The following is a 24,964-nucleotide window of genomic DNA, read 5'->3' on the forward strand; positions in this document are numbered from 1 at the left end:
TAAGCGGTTTATAGTGTAAATACCTCTCTTCTTTTTCTTTTTTTTTTTTTAATGATTATATTTCCAGTCACTTAGTCACTCTTAATCAGACTACCACTATTATTATTCTACTATTCAAATAAAGAAAGTCAAAGAGCGCGCAAGTGAGAGAGAGAGAGAGAGAGAAACACACCATATGTGTTGTTTATAATTAACCATTTTACAACAAAAAAACTGTGCTACACTATATTACAGCGTACTACTCAATACAACTTTTCACCAGAATTGACATTACACTCCACAATTTATTTGAAAAAGAATAGCAAATAAACAATATAAGCAGGATAAGAATCTATAACTTGCCAAGCGTGAGAGAAAGTCTACCTGTAAGTGCACATAAACGTACACTATCATCATCTGATGGAGTCCAATATCAACTTGGACCAATTTGAGTCTGAATTCTACAACAATTTTACAACCAAATCTACACAGCCCAAAGATGGATTCTCAACTTTAGGTGCCACCCCAACTAACTACAACGAGAATAATGAGTTTGCCATCACACCCGATTCACAACATAACCAAAATGGCAATGATGCGGATGTAGACAATAACGGCCGTATAGAGCTACTATCGCACAATTTCACTGCAAAGGATTTGACTGAGAATTATAATCAAGTATACCCACAAATTAATGGAACAAGTGGTGCAAATGGTGCAAATGGTGCAAATGCAATCAATGCTACTGATGTCGCAGGCGTTGACGGATTTGCTGATGAGAACCCATTCAACTCCCACTTGGATGCGACAGCTTTCAATACGGGTTCCTTGGATTATGGGTTAAATCCAAACTATATCCAACAGCAATCACAAGATAATATAAATAATGGTCAGATAGACAACTCCAGCTTGCAGCAATTTGCTCTGTTGCAACAAGAACTACCAACTTTTCAAACACAATCACAACTGATGCAAAAATTTGCTATGAATGATGCAGCTGTTGGACTTGATTTTGCTGATAATAATAACACCAACACCAACACCAACACCAACACCAACACCAACACCAACACCAACACCAACACCAACACCAACACCAACACCAACACCAACACCAACACCAACACCAACACCAACACCAACACCAACACCAACACCAACACCAACACCAACACCAACACCATTAACAATAACAACATTAACAATAACAATATTAGCAATAGCAAAATGCCCGGAGCCTTTCAAAGTGGTTTCACAAACCAGAATACGGAAACCGATTCAAACATTGCTAGTCTTCCCATTTGCCAAGACAATATGGAAATAGACGACTCGCCTCCTTTTACTATTGAGCTGGATATATATTTTGACCAAACATTAGATGCCAATTCTGTCATCACCAGCAATCCAATACCGAATCATGAATCTGACTCACTACAAAAGAACCGACTATCCGTATTTAGTCAAAGTACCGCACATAGCAACAATCCAAATAACCTGCTAAGAAGTCCTGTTCAATCGCATGATTACAATGGTACGGTGTTTGATAATAACTCTAGAGTCTCATCTTATCAGAATGTACAAAGTGCTGCACACCCTCAGGACAACCCAACCGCATTCACTAACGGACGCAACATATACTTTGACAATAATGAACGACAACAGATAATGGGTGGACGAGTTAGGAACGGTTCCATTGACTCTTACTATGCTGCCAATGTTATAAATCAACATGCATTGTATCAGCAACAAGCTCCGCAGCATTTAACACAAAGTACGAGCCAGCTTCATCCACATCCCAACTACCTTACTCAAAATGGCACCCACGAGTTGTCGCCACTCACAACAACCACATCCCATACTCATTCTATATCATCTTTGCACTCGACACAAGCTTCATTCTTTTCGGCGCAGCAATATATGACAAGAAGTTCGATGGATCAACTGCTACTGCAACAGCAGCAACAGCAACAACAACAACAACAACAACACCGTTCGTCATCCTCGCTTCATCGCCCATCACTGGACTATGGTCGACAGTCTATAGAGCTTCAACAACAAACACCACAGCAGCAACAACGAAACGCCAGGTATTTGAGCTTTACCAACTCCCTTTCCAATATGATTCCATTTATGGGAGATAAAAACCAGCAAAGATCACCACCTAATATTAAGCAGCAAAATCCACAAACGCAGTCCCTATTCAAGAATACTGGAAATAACAACAACAACAGCAGTAACAACAACAACAACAATGCTAGTAACGGCACTGTTAACTCTGCCCCTCAGTCGAGACACCTAATAAGATCCATATTCAAGTCAAATTACCAACAAGCAGGGGATGACCAGAGAGAAGATAATTTTGCGAAATTTGAAGGTGGCGAAGATACGTATATGCAAGGTATGACCGCTTCAAACTTATCAAACCTTCCACCGGAAATTACAGTAGGAACTATGACCCCCATGAAGGAGGAGAATGAATCTGAAGCTGAGAATGTTAACCAGCAAACACAAGCAAAAAAGATGAAGCCTCCCAAGCGAAGCCTTTTCACAAGATTCAAAAGTTCTTCGGTGAAACAAGAAGATGAAAAACCATTACTCGATGAAAAAACTTTTTCACAGGATGATTTTGATATGCTGGAACAAACACAACCTCAACTGAATTCAAACCAGGCTTCAAGCGGTACTCCATCAATCATGACAAACCTTTATATTGAAAATTTGGAAAATTCGGTATCAGACTCCTCTCAGTCGGGAATGGGTGCAGGTGCAGGTGCAGGTCTGGGAGCAGGTCTGGGAGTAGTTACTGGCGCAGGCACAGGATCTGTGGAGCCTGATTATGCTGCTCTTTTCGAAAATGTAGGTAAGCGGAAAGCCACAACTAGCAATAACAAAAAGTCAAAAGAAAAGGAAAAATCAAAAAGCAAAGAGGACCAAAAATCACAACAAGGCTCGTCTTTCTTTTTTGGTGGTGGTAGCAATGGTGGTCTTAGTAATAAACAAGAAAAGCTTAACATTGTCCGCAGCAACTCGTTTGCAGATAACACGAGCGAGAACTGTGCTAGTCTTACCTCATCAGATGGCTCATCGATGGTGCAACATCTTCCATCCAATGATGGAGATCAAAATCGATCAACTGCACCATCAACTCCGGGTAACTCGACATTGGCATCAGCTTCAAAACGAATTTTGGGATCGAAACTTATGCTGAAGAATAGCGGTGGTGGCAAAAAACTTAACTCAAAGTCGTCGAAGAAACAGAAGGAGCCCGTGTATGAAGAAGAACCGATTATTGCTTCGTTGGACACACCCGTGGCTACCATGATTTCAGAAGGCGTCGAAGTGCAAGTTGATCTTGCTTCTTTAGACTTGCCGCCCGACACAAAGATTTTTCCTACTTCCATAATCAATTCAAAGAACCGTACTAGAGGCAGAAAAGAAAACAAGGAAGCCGATATGCATGACGAGAGCAAAATTTTTCTTTGTAACTATTGTTCAAGAAGGTTCAAGAGACACGAGCATTTGAAACGGCATTTTAGATCCTTGCATACTTTTGAGAAACCATATGATTGTACAATTTGCAACAAGAAGTTTAGTAGGTCCGATAACTTGAACCAGCATTTAAAAATACACAAGATGGAAGAAGAGCAAGCCGCTGGCACTGCCGAGGCAGAAGCAGCAGATGGAAATGGTACTACTGGAGGAGGAAGAGAAGAGGTAGAGCGAGAAAACTCTGGTTTTGGTTTTGGTTTTGGGTTTGGTAGCGGGGGTGGTAGTGGTGGTGGTAATGGCGTAAGTTCGACTAGATCTGGCGAAGATAGCATCATACATACAAGCATCAGCGAGTCATCTGATTTTTGATTGAATCGCGAACTATTTTTAATTCATTATCAACCTATTTAGTTCTATCAATATATAATTCTTATACATTTTGGGTAATACAGCAAAAAAAGAAAAAAACAAGAATAATTCAAATTGCAAACTCATATTTTTTTTTAATTCTCAATATATCATTGAGATCTCACTGTGTCTAAAAATAAAGAAAATTAAGAATATACATACATACATATATATATATATATATATATATATTTGTAATAAACAAAAGTTAAGTGTAAATAAACATTTTCTGTACTGGTTCTTGAATCAATTAGTTTCCTTCTCTTTCCACTAGATCACCCTTGAGTTTATCTAAAAGTGCGCCTTTTGTCATACTACTCCCTCCACCAGTGCCTGTGTTATTGTTTATACCAAGCTCATTCAATTTTTTCTTCAGTGGCTTTGTAACAAATCCTTTTACACCACCAACACAAATATTTCTTTCCTGGTGCTTTTTTAAAGCATCGACTCTAGCAAATTCTTTGCCACAAGGACATTTACTTAATCTAAATTCGCTATGACATTTCAAATGTCGATTTAGATCATGCTGTCTAACGAATCTCTTGGGACAGAAGGAACAGCCAAATGGTCGGTCACTCAAATGGGTTTGGATGTGTGATCGAACATTGTATCGTCTAGTAAATAGCTTGCCACAGTTTTGATATGTGCATGTATAGTTTTTATTTTCATCTGGACCTGTCCAGTAATTATCCAACTCACCAGGCGGAAGAAGTGAGGTTTTCTTGACACGACGACGTGGAGACGTGTCTTTGATTTGAGATGCGAGTGTCTTTTTTGAATTGGGCGAGATCACGGGACTCCATTCAAGTATTTGTTGCTGTTGCTGTTGTTTTGGTTTTGTAGGTGTCTGCAAAAATTGGCTATTTTTGAGCTCAGTGAGTGTAGAGTCTGGGTTAAGCGAAGTTTGGTCATTAGGTCGAACAGGCGAAGTGTAATATTTTATTGGTGAAGAGTTAATGGTGGTTGTAAATGGTGAAGAAGATATATAATTATTGATATTATTATTAGTATTGTACGTGTTGTTTGTGTTGTTGTTGTTGTTGTTGTGGGTGGTGGTGGTTTTGTTGTAAGGTGAACTATAGTAATTTGGTTGTTGTTGTGGTGATGGAGCCTGCCTTTGAAAGTATTGGTTTTGCTGTTGTTGCTGCTGCTGCTGCTGTTGTTGTTGTTGTTGTTGCTGGATATACTGTTGTTGTTGCTGTTGGATCTGTTTGATCTGTTGGTATGTCTTCAGCAGCGACTGGGTATCGGGAATATATGGTGCTTGTTGATAGTCCTGAACTGGCAGGCTTTGTGGATAGCTGTGTTGTGGCTGGTAATGTTGTTGCTGTTGCTGTTGTTGATTGGTTTGGTTTTGCGTCTGAGGGTTAAAAAATATTGGTGTATAAAAATTTACATCATCATTTTGAAGACTTGGATGCACTGGAGATGTGTCTTGAACAAATTGAAGATTTGATTTTGCGGGTGACGGAGATTGTGGCTCTGGCGAGGATTCCCATCCAGGAGATTCTTTTGACAATGGCGGTGGAGTTGGCGGAGGTAAAAATGTGTTGAAAGTTAAGTTATTACTGAATTGAAATTGTTGTGCTTCTAACTGTTGTTGTTGTTGTTGTTGCTGCTGCTGCTGTTGTTGCTGCTGCTGCTGTTGTTGTGGTATAGCCATCCTTTGCTTAGCCATTGCTGGTGGCATCAATTGACTTTGTTGTCTAAGAGGTGATCCCAGCTTAGGAGGAAATACGTTGTTTTGTTTCCTTGTTTGTTGTTGTTGCTGTTGTTGTTGTTGTTGTTGTTGTTGTTGTTGTTGTTGTTGTTGTTGTTGTTGTTGTTGTTGTTGTTGTTGCGGTTCTGGTAATGGTGGTGGTGATGCAACCAACGGCTTACTATAAACTGGCTCTTGGATGGGCAATGGAACAAACGTTAAATCATTACTGTTATTATTATTAATATTATTGTTATTGTTGTTGCCAATTGGATTTTCCTCTTCTAGTAATGGCTCAAAGTCGTCAACATATTGAAATGGAAGTTTGGGTAATTGATTGAGTTCTTGTTGCAAGGACTGCAAGTACTTGGCAGAATAAGAGTTTGCAATCTTTTTATTTTGGCTTTCCAGTCTTTGTGGAGTTGGAGATGGTGGGAATTTATACGACACAGGGTTCTGGTTGGTAACAATGTAGTCATCTTGCTTTACAGTGCGTGGCTGAGTTGTAGAGTTTTGTTGTGGTCCTTTTGTGTTTGGGGTAGTGATCCTTTTTATTGGTGACAGTTGTATAGCTCTTTGACGAAACTTTCCTGAATCCTCTTCGGCGCTATCATCATCTTCCTCGTTTTCTTGTTCTTCAATTAATAAAGTTGGTTTTTCTTCAAAGTTGAAGTTAAGAATCTCTTGGCTAGGCATATCTTGGCGAGTTTGGCGATGATAATTCTGGTTTTGTTGCTGTTGCTGTTGTGGTAGTGGTGGTTGTTGTTGTTGCGGGTTTTTTTGCAGTTCAGCGATTGGTGAGCTATTCAAATTGTATGCTTTGGTTGAATGGTTTTGCAACAACTCTCCTGGGGCAATACTATTAACATCGGATGTTTTTTTTGTTGTCAAATGGCTCTGGTCAAGTATTGGCCTGCTGAAACTGGACAAGCCATTAATCGATAATTCTCTATTATGATCAGCAAACCCAAAGATTGCAGTTCCACTCTTGTGTCTCGCATGAGTATTTGATCTTGATTTTGATCTTGATTTTTGAGCTGAGTGATAGGCTGTTGCTGTTCTTGAAGAAGAAGTTGAAAAGGAAGGTTGGTCATTGTTAGCATCATTATTGGCGACAGCAAATCCACTAGGAACATCAAGATCTTGTAAACCCGAAAGTGCCTCGTTAATTAAAAAGTCAATCTCATTGGCATCAGTTTCAAAGAATTGGTCAAAACAATCATTGTTCAATGATGGGAGATTGGAAATGTCGTCAAAAACATTGAAATTGTCCATCTTGCAATAGATGTTGAGTAATTTCTATTTAAAGGGGACAAGCAAGGGGCAAATAAAAAGGAAGATAAATTGTATTGAATCGTTTGTAAGTTTTGGTAGTGTTTCTTGCTGCAGCTGCAGTGTAGTTGTTTCGTAATTTAATTAGCTTGTAGCGATGGGGTTGTAGTTGTAACTGTAATTATTAGCTTTTAAAATAAACGATTGCTCTAATCAGTTCATAAAATAGGTTTTGTAATGTTGATGTTGATGTTGATGTTGAAGTGAAAGGTATTGGTGGATGTGTGGTAAAACGAAAAGAAGGGAGAAGTAAGAAAGAAAGAAAGAAAGAAGGAAACAAAAAAAACAAAAAAGAGAGACAGCAAGTACAAGCAAGGATAAGCAAAGATAGGTGACCTATCAGAATGTTAATATACGAACAACAACTGACATGATGTTATACTCTGTGTTTTTTTTTTGTTTTCTTTTCTTCTTGTTGTTTTTTCATTCTACTTTGATCATAAAGGTGATGGGAGGGGAGCGAGGTGGAACTTCTAACAATTAGAAGATCATAATTTCTCGATTAAGAAGAAGTGTAAACATTGGCAATTACTTTGCGAAATATGGAAAGTGACACAAAACACAGAAACTTAAAAGGAAGAAGACGCACACAAACAAAAAAAGAACATAGTAATGAGAATGGGAATGGGAATACTATGCGAAAACAAGTGGGTGGGTATAATTCCACCTGCCTTGTCGCTACTAAAGTGCTCCCGACTTTACTGCTCAAAGCATACTTTGATCTCAAAAGTAACATTTCAAACCCTATTGATTTTGCAAAAAAGAAATTGATAAAAGTCATTGCTAAATCTATACGGGTTTGGTGGTTTATGGGCTTTTTTTTTATTTGGGAGAAGTAAACAAAAAATATGAAATTTCTTAAATTACTCAAATTCCAGGCTAATGATTTTCTATTTTGTTTTTCTATAGTTTTGGCGAGAAGATTTCCCATGATGATTTCCAATGAGTATTTTCTTTTATTGTTTGAGCCAAATTAAAGAAAAAGAAAAAGAAAAAGAACAAAAACCAAAACAATTACAAATACAATTGGACAAAGAACTTTTTATTACTGAATTTGAATGCACCATATCGTCTAACCCGTATATATACATACATATATAGACTTACATATGTAGACGGATGTATAAATGCGATTAAAGTTTTCACATACACAAATTGAGAATGCCAAATCTTTAGGATGTTTAATAAAAATTTCAATTCCCGTGATTGTAAACGATTGAGTCAATTTCCAATTTCAGCAGCAATGAAGAATATGTAAATCTTGCATTACTTCTACACTACATTGAAAACAGTCAATGAGCTTATCACTTTGAAAAATAGAGTGCAAACAAACTGTTTGCAATCCTTTGTAAAAAATCTCTGCACAATCATTATTGCATGAATAGGTCTTTTGTATTATTTCTTTTTCTTTCTTTTTTTTTGTTCAATATAACTTATGTGTATATATGTATATGTGTTTACATTTCTATCTATCAGCATTTCTCACTTTACTTTACGTGGCTTTAACAAAAATCTACATGCGGCATCATCATACTCAACTCGCACAAGTTTATTCCAAAAGCAACATCTTTCTTGGGTCTTCAATCAATTCCTTAATTGTCTTTAAGAAAGTCACGGCTTCTCTACCATCCAAGACTCTGTGGTCATAAGTCAAGGCCAAGTACATCATTGGTCTTGAAACAATTTGTCCGTTAACAGTGACTGGTCTTTCTTTGACACCGTGCAATCCCAACACAGCGGTTTGTGGCATGTTGATGATTGGTGTACCGTAAAGGGAACCAAACACACCACCGTTAGAGATGGTGAATGTACCACCAGTCATGTCTTCCAAGGTCAACTTACCGTCACGGGCCTTTTTACCCAAGTTGGCAATTTCTTGTTCAATGCCCAAGATGGATCTTGACTCGGCGTTTCTCACAATTGGGGTGACCAAACCTTTTGGTGTAGCAACAGCAATTGAAATATCAGTGTAGTCTCTAAACACCAATGTGTCGTTGTTTTCGATTGATGCGTTAACAGCGGGAATATCTTTGGCAGCTAAGCAGGCAGCCTTGGAGAACGCACCCATGAATCCCAACTTTATACCGGTCTTGTCGAGGAATTCGTCCTTGTATAATTTTCTCATCTCCATCAAGTTGGACATGTCAACCTCGTTGAATGTGGTTAATGAGGCAGCAGTGTTTTGAGATTCCTTAAGACGCTCGGCAATTCTCAATCTCATTCTGTTCATCTTGACTCTTTCTTCGTTTCTGGAAAAGTTGGTGAATGATGGTGTTGAAGATGACTCTTTAGCTGAAGTGTCCTTCTTTGAAGAGGAAGAAGAGGCTGGTTTGCTGCTGGACTCTTCCTTTTTAAAAGGTTGAGGTTTGCTCTTTTCAGCATCTTGCTTCTTTGGCTCTGGTTTGCTTTCCTCCTTTCCTTCATCCTTCTTTGAAGATTCTTCTGGTTTTGCCTTTTCGGCGCCTTCATTACCGGCAGCTGGTGCGTCACCTTCTTCAATTTCAGCAATTTCTTGGCCAACTTCAACGGTAGCTTCAACGTCAACCAAGAAGCTCTTGATGGTACCAGAGACTGGTGAGTTGACTTCGACATCGATTTTGTCTGTTTCGATGGTGGCAATTGTTTCATCTTGTTTTACAAAGTCGCCAACTTCCTTTGTGAAAGCAGCCAAAGTACCTTCAGTGATAGACTCCGCCATATCCGGCACCTTCACCTTGGTTGATGCAAATCTTTGGAATGTGAATGGAGTATTGAAAGCATTGGTTTTAGTAGTAATGGTGGTGTTGGCTTTTAAACTTGAAGATTGGTTGTTATTGTTAATGGATGTGTAAAGTGATCTGGTCAATGATGGCGAAGCATTGGCAGTCTTCAAAGTCGTTACTGCTCTAGCCTTTAATGTGGTAGTTTTAGCACTACGCTTAATCGATGAACTTACACTTCTGGATAACATGTTTGATATGTGAATAGATAGTCTTGTCTTTTTTATAAATAAAAAAATAAAGGAAATTAACTTTCTATTCCTAGTGTAGAATAGTGTGATGTTGGTGTTGGGTTTCCTTTAAAATTTAAATCTCGATGGTAATTTTCCTTTCTCTCGCTCTCTTTTTCTTTCTCTTACACACACACTCTCTCTTTTTTTTTTACTTTTTTTTTTTTTTTGTTTGGGTACTGTAAACGTAGAATAGAGAAATGTATTATACTATATGGGTGGTCACGTTTTGAACATAATTATTTTAATTGGATAGAAACTCCGGGGCATCTTTTTTTTTTTCTTTCTCTTTGTCTCTCTCTCTTTTACTATTGCTCTTTTTTTCTTTTTCTTTTTTTTTCTTTTCTTTTTCTTTACTCGCTCGCTCGCTTCTTGCTTCTATTGCTGTCGGCACTTTTTAACCCTCGTGTATAATATTCGCACTATGTGGGGAAAGGTTAAAAAAATAAAAAAAAATATAAGGTGCTTTGTATACATATATGTTTTTATGACAATTTATGAAATATGCTACCAAATGTGTGCTCGGAGTTTGAAGGAAAGAAGAAGAAGGAAGTAAAAGAGAGAGAGAAATGGAGAGGCACACACACACATATATATATATATATATATACATGTTGTTTATCAATGTGTTGCAAACATTGGGTATATATGCAAATTGAAAGCTTGTAGTAATTGCCACTTTTTTTTAATATGGTGTTTATTAATACTATGTTAAATTGTTGCTGCTATTTTCGAGTTGAATGCTTTGTAGATGGAAAGTGGTGGTGTTAAAGTATTAATCATTTAGTTTATTTCTATTTCCATTTTCCGAGTACCAAACTCCGGGATACGACTATGGAATATTGAAGGTGCTCGGAGTTTGTTTTTTTTTCATATATTATTTTTGGAAGCCTCTCTATAAATTTTAGGACCCTGGAATCCAGATGAAAACAAAAAAGGAAAAGAAAAGAAAAGAAAAGAAACTGAAGAGATGAAAGGCTGGATATTGTTTGTGTATCCAGAGACTTATTTGTATTGAAGAGGTTTGGTGATATGAATAAAATTGAATATTTTTTGCAAAGGGTGATTTTGTCATAACAATTGTTTTTATGTCTCTTTCTCTCTCTCTCTCTTTGTATATTTCTATTCCTCATTTTTCCCTCTATTTTTTTCTTTTGGTTGCAAAGTTGGCCAAAGTCATTATATTGTAGATAATTGTTTCCCCCCCCCCCAAAATGTAAACCTTGTACTGTGCTCTAATCTTCCAGTTTATGATCTAAAGAATATAATACAGAGTATTACAAGTAAACCAAAATCAATTTCCTTTTCTTTTCTTTTCTTTTCTTTACTCTACTTTATATCTCAAATTAAGCAAAGGTCAATATTAAAAGACGGGGATAGGCTATAGAGATTAGACAATAGAAAAAAAAACAACAACAACTACACACACATGGTCAGGTGACTCCCCTTTCAAAAAAAAATAAAAAAAGAATAAAAGGATTCTTCCTTGTAAGTGCATAGAATACGTTATCTCAATCTCTTAATCTTTTACCTCTCTCGTTCCTACCCCCTACCTAATCTTATGTATGTTGGTGTCAAAAAAAAAAAAAAGAAAAAAGAAGACAAATAATAGAAATTTCAATACTTTGTGCAATTCAATGGTTATGATCATAGTGTATACTTTGTGTGTATAAACTAACACAGATTTGTTACTTGCTGTTGTTTGTGAGTTATGAGTAGAAAAATAGGGTGTGTGTTTGTATTGTCAATACTCGGGTTTATCAAAGTACTAGGGGTTTTATAACCATTATAACCATTGTAACCATTGTAACCATTATAGCTGTCTATCTATCTATCTATCTATCAATATAGCATATATTACACTATACTTTCTCTATTTCAACGGTTTTCCTTCATTTTTTTTTTATTTCTTTCTTTTTTCTTCCTATATAACAACAATAGGGCGTGTGTGAGAGAGAGAGACTAAACAAACAAGCAAGAGGTTAGAAGTTAGAGTAAGTACACATTTGTAGACATTGCTTCATAACTGCAGACGACTGGAAGCTAGTAGTTATCTCTTTCTCTCTCTTTTATAGATTGTGTATTTATCAAGTTGTTGAAATTAAAAAAAAAAGGGGAAAAAAAAAGAGTGTACACACGTGGATAGTTAAAGGTTGTTTATGTCTCTTTTTAAGGTATTTATATCAAGTCTTCCTTTTTTTTCTTTTTTTTCCATCTTCAAATTTTTTTTTTTTGGTTTTGGAAATGAGAAGCAACAAAGATTTGATAACGGATATTTAGATTGTATATGGAAATCAAGTTTTTTTTCCCCTCCCTCCCCGCCTTCATTCTCTGTTCCCCACACATTTGAAATCTGATGACTGATGGTGCTTGCTAGTAATAGACAAAGTTAGTATGTATGTATGTATGTATGTACATACATACATAGATCACTAAGAGGAAAAAAAAATAACTCCAACAAAAGAAAAGAAAAGTAAAAAAAAAAGACAAAGCTGAAAAAAAGTGCGGAGTAAAAATTGAAAAGTTTTTGAAAGTCAAAAAGACAAAAAGGGTGGAGTCGATGATTAAAGGGGAAACGTTTTATCAAACGTTTTTTACATTTTTATTTACAATTTTTATTTTTTAATCTTATAATTTGGCTTACAATTATTTATACTGAAAAAAAGATTATACTATTCTATCTCAACTCCATTATATATCTACTGATAGATGTCCTTCCCCCCTCCTCCCCACTTCTTCTCAAAGGTCAAGGGAGAAGAAGAAGAAGGTGGTGGTGGTGGTATGGTGGTTCATTTGCATATCACATATACAAACATGTAAATAGTAAGCTTTAACAATACTTTATCTTTACTTTTTTAGTTTACTTTAGTTTAGCCTAGTTTTGTGTAATATTGATACTACCTCGCATTTAAAGCTATGCAATTTTTGTTTTTTTTTTTTGGCTTTCGTTTTTTGTTTTAAATCCGAGCTTTGCAAATATCTGTTTGTGTGTATATGTGTGTGTGTGTGTTTGTAGTTCTCTAGATTTAAGAAGTATATAGTAGTAGTTGTACAACAACAACAACAACAACAACTATGTAGTAAAAGGTTTAATGAATAGTATATCTGTTTGTCTGTCTGTTTGTCTGTCTGTCTATTTTCTGCGTATCTGCACCTGGTAAATCCAAAGTTAAAAGAAAAGAAAAAGACAGATTAAGGATGAGCAGCATGTGTTGGAAATCTCGTTAAAAAAGTCCTTTTAGTTTACAAAAGTTAAAAGACTAAACAACTTCATCACTAGGTAACAGAATTAAAGATTAAAGAATTATTCTGTTTTCTTTTAGTTTTCCTTTGTATTGTTTTGTAACTCCGTCCAAAACAGTGTCTGTATTTAGAACAAGGAAAATAAACTCCGTTTAGCTGCGAGCTAAGAAAAGTAGAGACTACTACATCTGGCAATTACTTCTAATGCTTTATTGGATCCAATAGTTGTTATTGCACAGTAGTATTCCAACACTTTAAATTGTAGTAATAAAAAAGAGTGTGTGTGGAAAATACAAATAGTAATATATATATATGTATATAGAAAGAAAGAGAGAGAGAGACAAGGAGAGCACCAAAAAAAAAGCGGGGGAAAAGTAAAGGGCAGATCTTGCGTAAGTCGATACTTTCCATATACTTCAAAAGTAGTATTACCAAAGTTATAGAGGAGACAACTCTATGTAGAAAGTGTCTCAGCTTCCAGATCTACTATTACTACTACTACTACTACTAAAAAGAGAAAGAGAATAGAGTAGGAGAATACATCTGCAACTATTTACTTTAGTTAACTTACCAAATATAAGATGTTGATGTGATAACAAAGAACTGATCTATGTGTATACCTATAAACCATGTGTTTATTTTGTATGGTTAACTTCTCCCTCCTTTTAGTACATCTAATTCTTATGCTGCTACTGCTGGGGTGCTGGTGCTGTTGTTGCTGCTGCTGAACTCCACACTTTTTCTGTTTCTTTTTTTTTGTTACCAAACATCCACTACTGTTTAATGTCTCCTTTCAGTTAGGTGTGTTACTATACTATATGCAGTACTCCTAAAGGAAGGAGAATAAAAGGAGATAAAGATGTAGCAGCAGCAGCAGCAACTTATTGCATCATCATAACATTATAGACTCTCTGCTGCACTGTGTGTTTTTTATAGGTTTTGTGTAATCTTATTCTTTTCTTTTTTTACTTGTAATTATCTCTAACAAAAATATTAAAAATAACCAGCTGTGCATTATAACGGTTCTTACACTCTCTTCTAACTCTTTCTTGATACAAAACAATGCATATCACACATTACACACACAACACACACAATACACAGCAGAACATACACAGTTTCTAATCTACTATTATTATTTATTTTTGAATTATTATATATTTTTCTATATCAAGAAGACAAGACGTATGCTCTAAGCCATACTCCAGATATCTCTATAACCACCACATATTTACTTTTATAGTCAATTCTCTTTCATATGTATATATAGGCAATGCTATTCCTCCATAAGCTACTGTATATTCTTATATATATATATATATACTTATCTACTTTTTTTTCCTAAACCATCACTACTTATCCTATCTTGTACTCTTCTTCCTTCTTGTACTCCACCCCATTAACAAATACTTCTTTTTTTTTCTTTCTTTCCTTCTGTCTGTTTGTTTTGTTTAATAAAAGATGGAGAGCTCAGTACGGAATAAATCAAATACCATCAGCACTATTAATACAATAAACACGACATTTACACCAAATAGACGAATACCTAATAACTACTACACACACTACAATGACTTTAACAACCAATTGCAAACACCCAAATCAGCAACATTACCATCCTCACCCCCATCAGACTTGTTATCACAACACCCTGCAACCACTCCAAATTTATCTCTAAGAGATATCCCTACCTTGCAAGATGTGATTATGAATACTAAATTTAAAGATCAATATGATGAAAATAGTGAATGTGAAGATGAATATATCAACTTGCACTCATTTACCAAACACCTCACTCAGATCCACTGCCAAGAAAACCTAGAATTTATATTGGACATTGACAAGTACTTGGTTTCACAAAATATAGAATTATGGCACGCCATATACCTGAAGTACCTCACACTGGACTCCATCGACGAGATCAACTTGCCTGCACACCTCACTATCCAACTACACTATGCACAATTACCATCACTCGAATTGACCCACAAGTGCAGAAACTACATCAAGAATGAAATACTACAAAGCCTATACAATGAATATGTACGAAAAGTTTTAAAACAACTGCCAAGTATATACCAAAAAAAAGAGAGAAGAGGAACTAGCAGTGAAGGCGGAGACAAAGGAGAAGGAGGAGAACGAGCAGCAGCAGCTACTACTAATACTAGTAATACTCACTTGAGACCAATCAATTGCGTATTGCAAAATGGTATTGATAACGATTGTAATACAAACACTACTCCTTCTTCCTCCTCCTCCTTATGGTGTTGCATGCATCAACCACTGTTGCAAAGAGAATTGTGCAGAACACAACACCATATACAAACATTGAAAGAAAATGGACAAGATGTCGATCTTCGAAATATGACATTGACACCCCCACTATCACCACCACCACCACCACTCCTAATACCCCAATCATCATCATCATCATCATCACAGCAGCAGCAGCAGCAACAACAACAACAGGAAAAGGAGAGTTTACACCGTAGTAATGATGTTGATCAAGATCATGATCACCATCATCATCACCCACAGCGTCGTCAACACATACACACAGCATATATTGGATACGACTACTACTCGATCCCACAAACAGAAGAAGACCAACTCGTTTCTTCTTCAGGCTCCTCTTCAGACAACTTGCATGCTATAGATACACAGGAAGATGAGATTATGGATATACAGCCAAAGAGAAGATCGTTTAGCTTTAAAGCCCCTCACCCAGGAAGCCAAGGAACTACACCATCTACACTGATGTCCAGAGGCGGATCAATCACCAGCTCAATTGTTGACAATTCTGTACAATACTTTAATAACAAGATGAAAAAATTTAGAATCCGAAGAAGCAGCCAAGAAGAGTAAAAACAAAGACGCAAATGGAAGCGTAAGGGTGATACAAAAAACCTTGAAACTAAAGTACATATGAAATGATTTGTTATGCTTTGTTATACTTTGCTATGCTCTGTTTTGCTTTGTTATACTTTATTATGCTGCAAATGGGTTGGCTAAACAGTTCTAGAAGGACAACATAGAGACAAAAAAACAACAAAACTAAATGGAAAATTGAAAGGAGTAAAAGAATGAGAGAGACCAGCACATTTGGATTACACTATGTTCTCAACTATACTCCTATTCATTTTCATTTCGACTCTTCTCTTCTCTTCTATTCTATTCTATTTCACTTCATTTCATTGATTTCTTCTATTTCTTTTTTTTTTGGTTTTTCCTTTTTTATTTTTTATATAAATATGTATGGGCTAAGGTTAATTTTATAGAGCGTTTCAATATTGCAAATGAACCAATATTTTATGTCTGTTTTCTTTTCCCTCGTCCACAGTAAAAGTAATAACTAATAACACCACTGTAGCAAGTTATACAAATATAGGCAGTGCATTGGTGGTGGCTATGTGTTCTTATTGTTGTTTCTTTATGATAAGCAAATTGTGTATTCAAATGCATTGTCAAGCAAGGTGTAAAGTAAAAATTATCTATATAAAGACTATTTACATACACACACACACACATTCTCTCTTTCTGCATCTATAGCAATTTACTCATTACTTTCCCATAAACACATCCATTTCTCAATGAATGAGTTGAGCACATTGTTGAAAGGAGAGAGTAAGAAGAGGGGAGAGTAAGCTGAGGATAATAAGCAACAACAAAAAAAATAATAATAATAATAGCTTTAGATTGCCATATAGTTTGATTAGTTGCATGACATTGACATATTATTTCCAGACTCCTCATCAACACTACTACAACAACAACACCAACAACAGCAGAAGACACTTTACATTTTTGTAATCACGAGAAAAGCGGGGGTCAAAAAATCAAATAAATAAAAAAATAATGAAACCGAACAGAAAACACACTTTTTACTTCTTGCTGAGTCCAAATAATCTCCCCCCTCCCCCACCCAAAAGAAAAGTAAAAGAAACTTGAACAAAGAAGAATTCAAAAGCCAACTACAAGTTAAAGAATGGGCCAAAAAAAAAGAAAACGTTTTTTCGTTCCTTTCTTTTTTTTTAATTGATTTTGTTCAACAATTCAAAAAAAGAAAAAAAAAGACAATAAAGAGATGGTGTGGAGAGATGAGTTCAAGTGTTGATAAGCAAAAAAAAAAAGTGGAGAATGAAAAAGGAAATGAACCTTTTCAGTGAATGATGATCTCCACCTTCTTGATCTTCTTTATCAACTAACTAACTTCTTGTCTATCTATTTCTTTATTTCTAATTGCTCAAGAACAATAAAACCTATTGGTGAGTATCATCAAATCATTTCCTATTGTATCTCTCTATCTCTACCTCCATCTCAATCTAGACAGTAAAACACACAATAAAAAAAAAAAAAAATAAGGAGATATTCTGCCACACCATAGCCCATCGCTCTTGATTGCTTTTTACTAGGCTATTATTATGATGACGAGATTGTTCCCTCATCTCCATTGAAAAACATGTATAAGTATAAGTATAAGTATATATATATATATAAGCATACAAGTTGGGTTCCAGCACTTTGCATCTTATTTCCCCTTTCTGCTTTTTTAAGGCCCACGAGGGTTACTGGCGATAGTATATCATTGTATTGTGGCTTAAGTCTCTCTGCATAAACCTTCTTGCTCTATCTCTTCTGGTGCTTTTGCCAGACTCTCTTTTTTTTTGTATTATGAATTTTTGTATTGTATTGTTCTCATCTTTTTTTTTTTGTGTACGTTTCAGTGTACGTGACATCACCTGTTTCTTTGCAACTTGCTTGATGTTGGTAAAACCATTATTCACGGGCTTATCATTATTTGTTTCATATTACAATTTAAACAATCCTTTCCCCTTCTTCGCCTTTTCCACCCACCCCCCCTATTTTATTGACTCGAACAATACATTTTTTTTTTTGGTTTCATTAGAGAATATATATCATAAAAGGAATAAAACACAACTCACTTGATATTCTTTGTAGTGGAATACACGTTGAAACAAAAGTTATTGGAAATTTATGTTTATATTGAAGTATTGTTTAGTCCAGTATCAGCTGATATATAAGGTATGGCACGTGATACAGATGCGGGGTTTGAAAGGGAAAGAAAACTTGTGCAGAATTTCCTTGACCATCATCTAGATGCACAAGTCCAGTCTATTTCTTTTTCTGTTTTTTAATTTTTAATTTTTTAACTATAGTAACTTCTCTTTTCTTCTTCTCCTCACCAAATTTATTCTTCCGTCTTTCCATCTTTCCAATTTTCCATTTCCATTTCCGTTTCCATTTCCGTTTCCGATTCCGGTTCCGAGTCCGTATGTAATCTTCCGTTTAATTCAATTGTATTTTGAAAAGTAATATCACGATGTAAAAGTTTCATCTACAATTTCTTTAATACATTTATCAATACACTCAAAACATTCTACAATTCATTTATCTGTTCTACTTTGTTCTCTCCTTCCTTTATTTTTCATTTTTCATTATTTCCTCTTCATCAATAATAAAATTTGCTTTACACTAACCAGTAGTTTATCCTAATAAAATGTAAATATCTTTTATTTCTTCTTATCGATAAATTTAATTAATTAGTTATTTACTTACTTTCTTATTTTCCAGGGGTTTCGCACTCCACCCCCCCCCTGTTTCCCTTCTCTTAATCAAGATTGGGTGAGCTTAATCGACCACTATAATCCTCACCATCCTCTTCCTCATCATCATCGTCATCTTCAGCATCGTCATTCCATTCATTATCCATATCAACATCATCGGCTTCGTGGTTAGGAACAACCTCTAACCCTTTATTGCCCAATACAACTTTGGCAGTCTCCTTATCCTTGATTTGTCCTCTCAACAACAAGATGGCCAATTTATTCAAGATTTCATTTTGAATCAACCTATTCAAAGGTCTAGCACCCATATCAGGCGACCAGCCATTCTTGCAAAGATAATCCATTGCAGCATCATCCAATGACAATTTGATATCACGACCATTGGCAGCAAACCTCTTTTCTGCCTCTTCAAGCCTAATACCAACAATCTTGGAAATACCCTTTTTGGAAAGCTTATTAAAGATAACAATGTTGGATATACGATTGATAAACTCGGGTCTAAAATGAGCCTTTACTGCACTCATCACAAGCTCCTTAGTATGCAGATCAACCTTGCTCGATTTGCATTGGTTTATATATTGTGCACCCAAGTTTGAGGTCATGATAAAAATGGCATTCGAACAATTAACACGAACACCCGCTGCTGAAGTAATAAAACCTTCATCAAGAATTTGCAACAAAATTGTAAGCACTTCTGGCGCAGCTTTCTCCACCTCATCAAACAACACAACAGAATACGGCTTTCTAATCAAGGCCTCGGTCAATTTACCACCCTCTTCATATCCAATATAACCTGGTGCAGCACCAAGCAATGTAGACACTGTATGCTTCTCAGTCAATTCCGAACAATCAATTCTCGTCATTGCCCTTTCATCAGCAAAAAGAAATCCCGCTAATTTTTTTGCAAGCACCGTTTTACCAGTACCAGTAGAACCCAAAAACAAAAATGATGGTGGCTGGTTTGGATCTGACAAACCAGATCTTCTCAATCTCACGGCATTGGCAATTGCCTTAACTGCTTCACCTTGGCCAACAACTTCCTTGGATAATTCAGATTCCAAATTAACCAACTTTTCATTCTCAGCAGCAGTCAATTTCGACACAGGAATACCAGTTAACCTGGCTGCAGTTTCACAAATTTGTTCTGGTCCAACAGCATTCTTGGTCAAACTTTCAACCATTGATGCTTCCTCCTCAGCAACTCTAACCTCCAATTCTTCAATTTGCTTCTCAACATCAGGAATAGCAAAATAACGTAAATCTGCTGCAGTAGCAGTATCGTATCTTCTCTCGGCATCCTGCGCCTTAACTTCTAAATCATCCAATTTCCTCTTGGCCGCAATAAGCAAATCATGACTTGCACGCTCTTGATTATATCTCTCCTTTAATGGACCCAATTGCTCTTCAAGATTCTCCTTTCTCTTCTTTGCCAAAACCAAACGATCCTTGGACGCAGCATCAGCATCCTTATCCCTTTCCAACGCATTGATTTCAACATCCAACAAGTGCAATTCTCTTTCAATGTTATCCAACTCTTCAGGTTTTGAGTCTCGTGCCACAGCAACAGTGGCAGCACTCTCATCGACTAAATCAACAGCAGAGTCAGGCAATGCTCTATACGTCAAATACCTCGAGGCCAATTGTGCAGCAACAACCAAAGCACTATCCAAAATACGCACTCCATGGTGAATCTCATATCTTGGTTGCAAACCTCTCAAAATGGCAATCGTCTCATTGACTGTAGCAGCTGGCACTTGAATGGTTTGGAATCTTCTCTCCAATGCAGCATCCTTAGATACAAATTTACGGTACTCAACAAAAGTGGTTGCACCAATACAATGTAATTCACCTCTTGCCAACATTGGCTTCAACAAATTGGCAGCATCGGATTTACCATCACCCATCAACATGTGCATTTCATCAATAAACAAAATGATAAACTCTTTGGATTTCGAGATATCATTGAGCACACCCTTCAATCTTTCTTCAAACTCACCCTTGTACTTGGCGCCGGCAGTCAATGCACCCAAATCCAAGGCAAATAATCTTGCATTTGCCAATAAATTGGGCACATCATTATCAATAATTCTTTGGGCAACTCCTTCAACAATAGAAGTCTTACCAACACCAGCATCACCAATCAACACGGCATTCGATTTCGATCTTCTTGCCAAAACTCTAATGACTCTTCTAATTTCTTCTTCTCTTCCAATAACTGGATCAATCTTACCTTCCCTGGCCTTTTCAGTAAAATCCTCACAATACTTGGCCAAGAATTCGTATGACGATGAGGCATCGGCCTGTCTCGAGTCAATTCTCTGGTTACCTCGCAATTCCAAAGCCTGAGTCTTTATAGAGTCAACCTTGACTCCAGCTTCTTTGAAAATATCCTTGATTGATTGATCTTCGAGCAAAGCCAAAAGAATATGATCTTGTGCAATATAATTATCCTTTTGCTGTTGCTTGAATTTATTGGCATTCTGTAACAACTGGCCCGTAGCATAGCTGGGTGTGACATCCTGTGGTGGTGGACTAACACTGGGCAATTTCACCAAATGTCTATTTACTGCCCTTTCAAAGTTGGGCCATTCAAACCTAGCCTTCTGGACCAAGGTCTTCAAGTACTGTGTTGTTCCATCAGTGTCGTCTGTGGGGATAAACGCAGCAAGGAAATGTAAGGGTACCAATTGAGTGTTGGCATTTTCTTTGCATAGATTTGTTGCATTGGTGATAATTTTCAATGCATTATCTGTGTATTGTGTTTCATCCATTTCTGATATATGTATATGTAATTCTTTAGATTATGTATAAAATAATGACTTAATTTTTAGTTGACTTTTAGTTGACTTTTTTTTTTTCTTTTTGGAATTATTTGTAATTCTATTATGGTAAAGAATTTAATTGAGGTGGAAATTGGATTGCTATGAATATGTGGTTAAAATGGAAGTTTGGCAAGGTTTATATACTTGTATGTGCTTCTTTGGATGGTGTTAGGGAGTGGAGAATGCATGCTGAATTAAACATAGAGAGAGAGAAAGAATGCTACAGAATGCGACAGAAAGGAATTGAAAAAAATGGCTCGCAATCGTACGGTTCGGGTTAGAAAATTATTTGTGTGAGGCATTTTTAATATTATTTAATTTTTTTTTTTTTTCCAGAGGGTTCTGAGCATTTGGTATGGAATATGCTGGAACAAACGGGAACATACTGGAACCTTCTATTTAAAATAAGGGGTGGGGTGAGTGTGAGTTACAACATATTAGACAAACTCTTATTTCTACTTTATTAGCAAATTATTAGCAAGTCATTAGAGCAACTATATGAGCAGTCAGTGTTACTACAGGAATTAGAAAGCTCCAATTAAGCAATACATGGATCCAGACAGGATAAAATCTACTAGAACTGTTTTCTGGCTTCTATTCCGCATCAAAATCTCTATCTAGGTAATTAGTCTTTGTGTATGTAGACGAGAAATCATCATTAATTTTGGGATACCAAGTATGACAAAATACAATAATAAGGTTAAGGGGACTAGTTGCAAAAGGAAAATATACCAAAAAAAAAAAATGAAAACATAAAGGGAAACCATTGAATTTAATATTGAAGTATACCAAAAAAAAAAGAAAAGAAAAGAAAAGATTGGAAAGTTTAAATAAAGTCATGTATTATAGAGCATAGCGCCGTGTAAAGATTTATTTGTAAAAAACGGAATGTAATTTATTTGAGAGAAGAAGATCTAGTCCAGAAAACTATATTGTTGGTTCAGGGTTCATGACTCGTCACCAACTTTGTTATGCCAAAAATGTAAGTATACCATATATATATATATATATATATATACATGTATACTTGTATATATGTTCCAGTGTTTATTGAAGTGGCTGTTGGATGGAGAAATTGGACGATATTTTTTACTTCCAATGCGGTTATATGTTTAAACAGAATATTGTATTATGCATAGTACTACAGAAACTTCTACTTCTACTATTTGTACTACCGCATTTGACGTTTTGTTCAAACTTGTTTGATAACTACACTTGGGTTGATCTTGACAACTCATTTACAGCCACGGGAATCCTCAACCGGGGAAAGCAACAAAAATTGAACAACAACAACAATAACGCACAAGGTAACTCGAAACCACATACCATCTATTCGATATGGTCAATTGAGGACTTGCAACACAAGCATATAGATAAACTACGCAATGCAAACAATATTTTCTTTATTAAAAATACCAATAGCTCTCTACAGTTTGACCAGCAGTCTAAATCTTGGATTGAAATTTGTAAAAAGAATGCAAAAGACAAAACATTCATCCAGACACTCGACAAATGGATTCCCATCTCATCGTGTCTTGAGTCCATTCATGGTAGTGGTGCACAGATCAGTAGGGTTGTGAGTTTTCATATTGCGGCAAACATGGATACTGGAGTAGGTGTTGCAACCAATTTCCCACCAATCGCCGTTATTGCTAATGCCGGATTGAATTTGGCTTTAGGGGTCAGGGTAGGTATATCAAATTTAGTAACAGTTTCATTTAGCTGCACCATCAACACTGGCGAAATAGCTCAATTTTTCATAAAACCAATGTATGTCGTGATACCAGATTTAAAGACTATAATGTACAAATTGAAAAAGGGGAGATTGCACAAAGTGAAAGTTGAAAATATAAGCTCATTTAGGATGCTAAATGCCGAAACACCTGAACATCAATGTTGGGTGAGCAAAGACGTGAATGACTTGCAATGTACAACACAAGATGTAGATAAAATTGATATTGATCTTTGAGTAATTACAATAAATTTTTTTTCTTCATATTTTACAACTATTTGTTATAATCCATTCGTTTTTCGTTTCTCGATATTCGTTTTTCGGGGGGTTTCCCCCCTATTTGGTTTCACCACACAGTCTTTATGTAGATAGTGAACTAAATGAACGATTTTCATTAGACTCTCTCCATAGTATCCACTTAGCTTCTTTGTGTTCACAAGTTGCTTCTTCCATCCATTAATTTGTTTTGCAACATTTTTCATGAAGTGCGTTTCTCGAAACAATTGAACTATTTCACACGACCACACATTTCCCAAAATTTCTATCATCGACCTCATCTTGTGCTTTTTTCTTTTGTTTGCGAAGAGCTCTTCAACAGTGGCAATCACGATTAGTCACATATAAACACAAGTCTTTTTATTGTTTGTTTTCTTTTCATCTTCTTTTCTTTCTTAACCTATCTATATAAATAGAGATATATTTTTGTCTATATTTACCAGTTTATCAAGAGAAAATTAAAATTACAAGGAATTTTTAACATAGTTGTTATATTGCTACTTGGTCATTTTATATCATCAGATTTTATTACTGAACACCATTTCCCTATATTTTTTTTTTGCTTTAATTTTAATAACCATATTATTATCATGGCGTCAAGAACTCAATTTGAAAACTCCAATGAAGTTGGTGTGTTCTCAAAACTTACCAATTCATACTGTTTAGTTGCTGTGGGTGGATCTGAAAACTTTTACTCGTCATTTGAAGCCGAGCTTGGAGATGTCATACCAATAGTGCATACAACGATAGCAGGTACTCGTATAGTCGGTAGAATGACTGCTGGAAATCGAAGAGGTCTATTAGTTCCAACACAGACCACCGATCAAGAGTTGATGCACTTGAGAAACTCACTACCCGACTCAGTAAAGATCCAAAGAGTTGAAGAAAGGTTATCTGCTTTGGGTAACGTGATATGTTGTAATGATTACGTCGCATTGGTGCATCCTGATATCGAAAGAGAGACAGAGGAGTTGATTGCAGATGTCTTGGGAGTCGAAGTGTTTCGTCAAACAATTGCAGGAAATGTGTTGGTAGGCTCATATTGTTCCTTGAGTAACCAAGGTGGATTAGTACACCCACAAACATCTATACAAGATCAAGAAGAGTTGAGTAGTTTGTTGCAAGTGCCATTGGTGGCTGGTACTGTCAATAGAGGTAGCAATGTCGTTGGTGCTGGAATGGTGGTGAATGATTGGTTGGCAGTTGCTGGTAGTGATACTACTGCACCAGAATTGTCCGTCATTGAATCAATATTCAGATTGCAAGATGCACAACCAGATGCCATTGGCGGTAACTTGAGAGATACATTGATTGAGACATACTCTTAGAAATAAGGAGTCAGAAACAAGGAAGTGGAAGAAAAAATAAGAGATAAAAATAAAATTTATAAGAAAAGAAAAGAAAAGAAAA

General features: G+C 36.1%; 7 protein-coding genes across 7 annotated transcripts; 4 read left to right on the top strand and 3 right to left on the bottom strand. All coding sequences in view use genetic code 12, as the record gives it.

The window, feature by feature from the left end:
• Window positions 1–399: 399 nt before the first annotated feature.
• On the top strand, window positions 400–3,837 carry PVL30_002792 (uncharacterized protein; the record flags this gene model as incomplete). The annotated part of the gene is made up of 1 exon (XM_001525315.2): window positions 400–3,837. One exon carries the CDS (start codon window positions 400–402, stop codon window positions 3,835–3,837), a length of 3,438 nt encoding a protein of 1,145 aa, XP_001525365.2.
• A 289-nt stretch (window positions 3,838–4,126) lies between these two features.
• ACE2 (Metallothionein expression activator) lies at window positions 4,127–6,850 on the bottom strand (the record flags this gene model as incomplete). Its single annotated transcript, XM_001525317.2, has 1 exon — window positions 4,127–6,850. One exon carries the CDS (start codon window positions 6,848–6,850, stop codon window positions 4,127–4,129), a length of 2,724 nt encoding a protein of 907 aa, XP_001525367.2.
• A 1,606-nt stretch (window positions 6,851–8,456) lies between these two features.
• KGD2 (2-oxoglutarate dehydrogenase complex E2 component) lies at window positions 8,457–9,857 on the bottom strand (the record flags this gene model as incomplete). Its single annotated transcript, XM_001525318.2, has 1 exon — window positions 8,457–9,857. The coding sequence occupies one exon, from the start codon at window positions 9,855–9,857 to the stop codon at window positions 8,457–8,459; it is 1,401 nt and encodes a 466-aa protein (XP_001525368.2).
• Window positions 9,858–14,600: 4,743 nt separating this feature from the next.
• PVL30_002795 (uncharacterized protein) lies at window positions 14,601–16,004 on the top strand (the record flags this gene model as incomplete). The annotated part of the gene is made up of 1 exon (XM_001525319.2): window positions 14,601–16,004. One exon carries the CDS (start codon window positions 14,601–14,603, stop codon window positions 16,002–16,004), a length of 1,404 nt encoding a protein of 467 aa, XP_001525369.2.
• A 2,764-nt stretch (window positions 16,005–18,768) lies between these two features.
• Window positions 18,769–21,495, bottom strand: PVL30_002796 (uncharacterized protein; the record flags this gene model as incomplete). The annotated part of the gene is made up of 1 exon (XM_001525320.2): window positions 18,769–21,495. The coding sequence occupies one exon, from the start codon at window positions 21,493–21,495 to the stop codon at window positions 18,769–18,771; it is 2,727 nt and encodes a 908-aa protein (XP_001525370.2).
• Window positions 21,496–22,654: 1,159 nt separating this feature from the next.
• On the top strand, window positions 22,655–23,515 carry PVL30_002797 (uncharacterized protein; the record flags this gene model as incomplete). Its single annotated transcript, XM_001525321.2, has 1 exon — window positions 22,655–23,515. The coding sequence occupies one exon, from the start codon at window positions 22,655–22,657 to the stop codon at window positions 23,513–23,515; it is 861 nt and encodes a 286-aa protein (XP_001525371.2).
• A 629-nt stretch (window positions 23,516–24,144) lies between these two features.
• On the top strand, window positions 24,145–24,882 carry TIF6 (Eukaryotic translation initiation factor 6; the record flags this gene model as incomplete). The annotated part of the gene is made up of 1 exon (XM_001525322.2): window positions 24,145–24,882. One exon carries the CDS (start codon window positions 24,145–24,147, stop codon window positions 24,880–24,882), a length of 738 nt encoding a protein of 245 aa, XP_001525372.1.
• Window positions 24,883–24,964: the final 82 nt, after the last annotated feature.

The sequence above is a fragment of the Lodderomyces elongisporus genome, chromosome 3 (assembly GCF_030384665.1).
Source record: "Lodderomyces elongisporus chromosome 3, complete sequence".
Lineage (NCBI taxonomy): Eukaryota > Fungi > Ascomycota > Pichiomycetes > Serinales > Debaryomycetaceae > Lodderomyces > Lodderomyces elongisporus.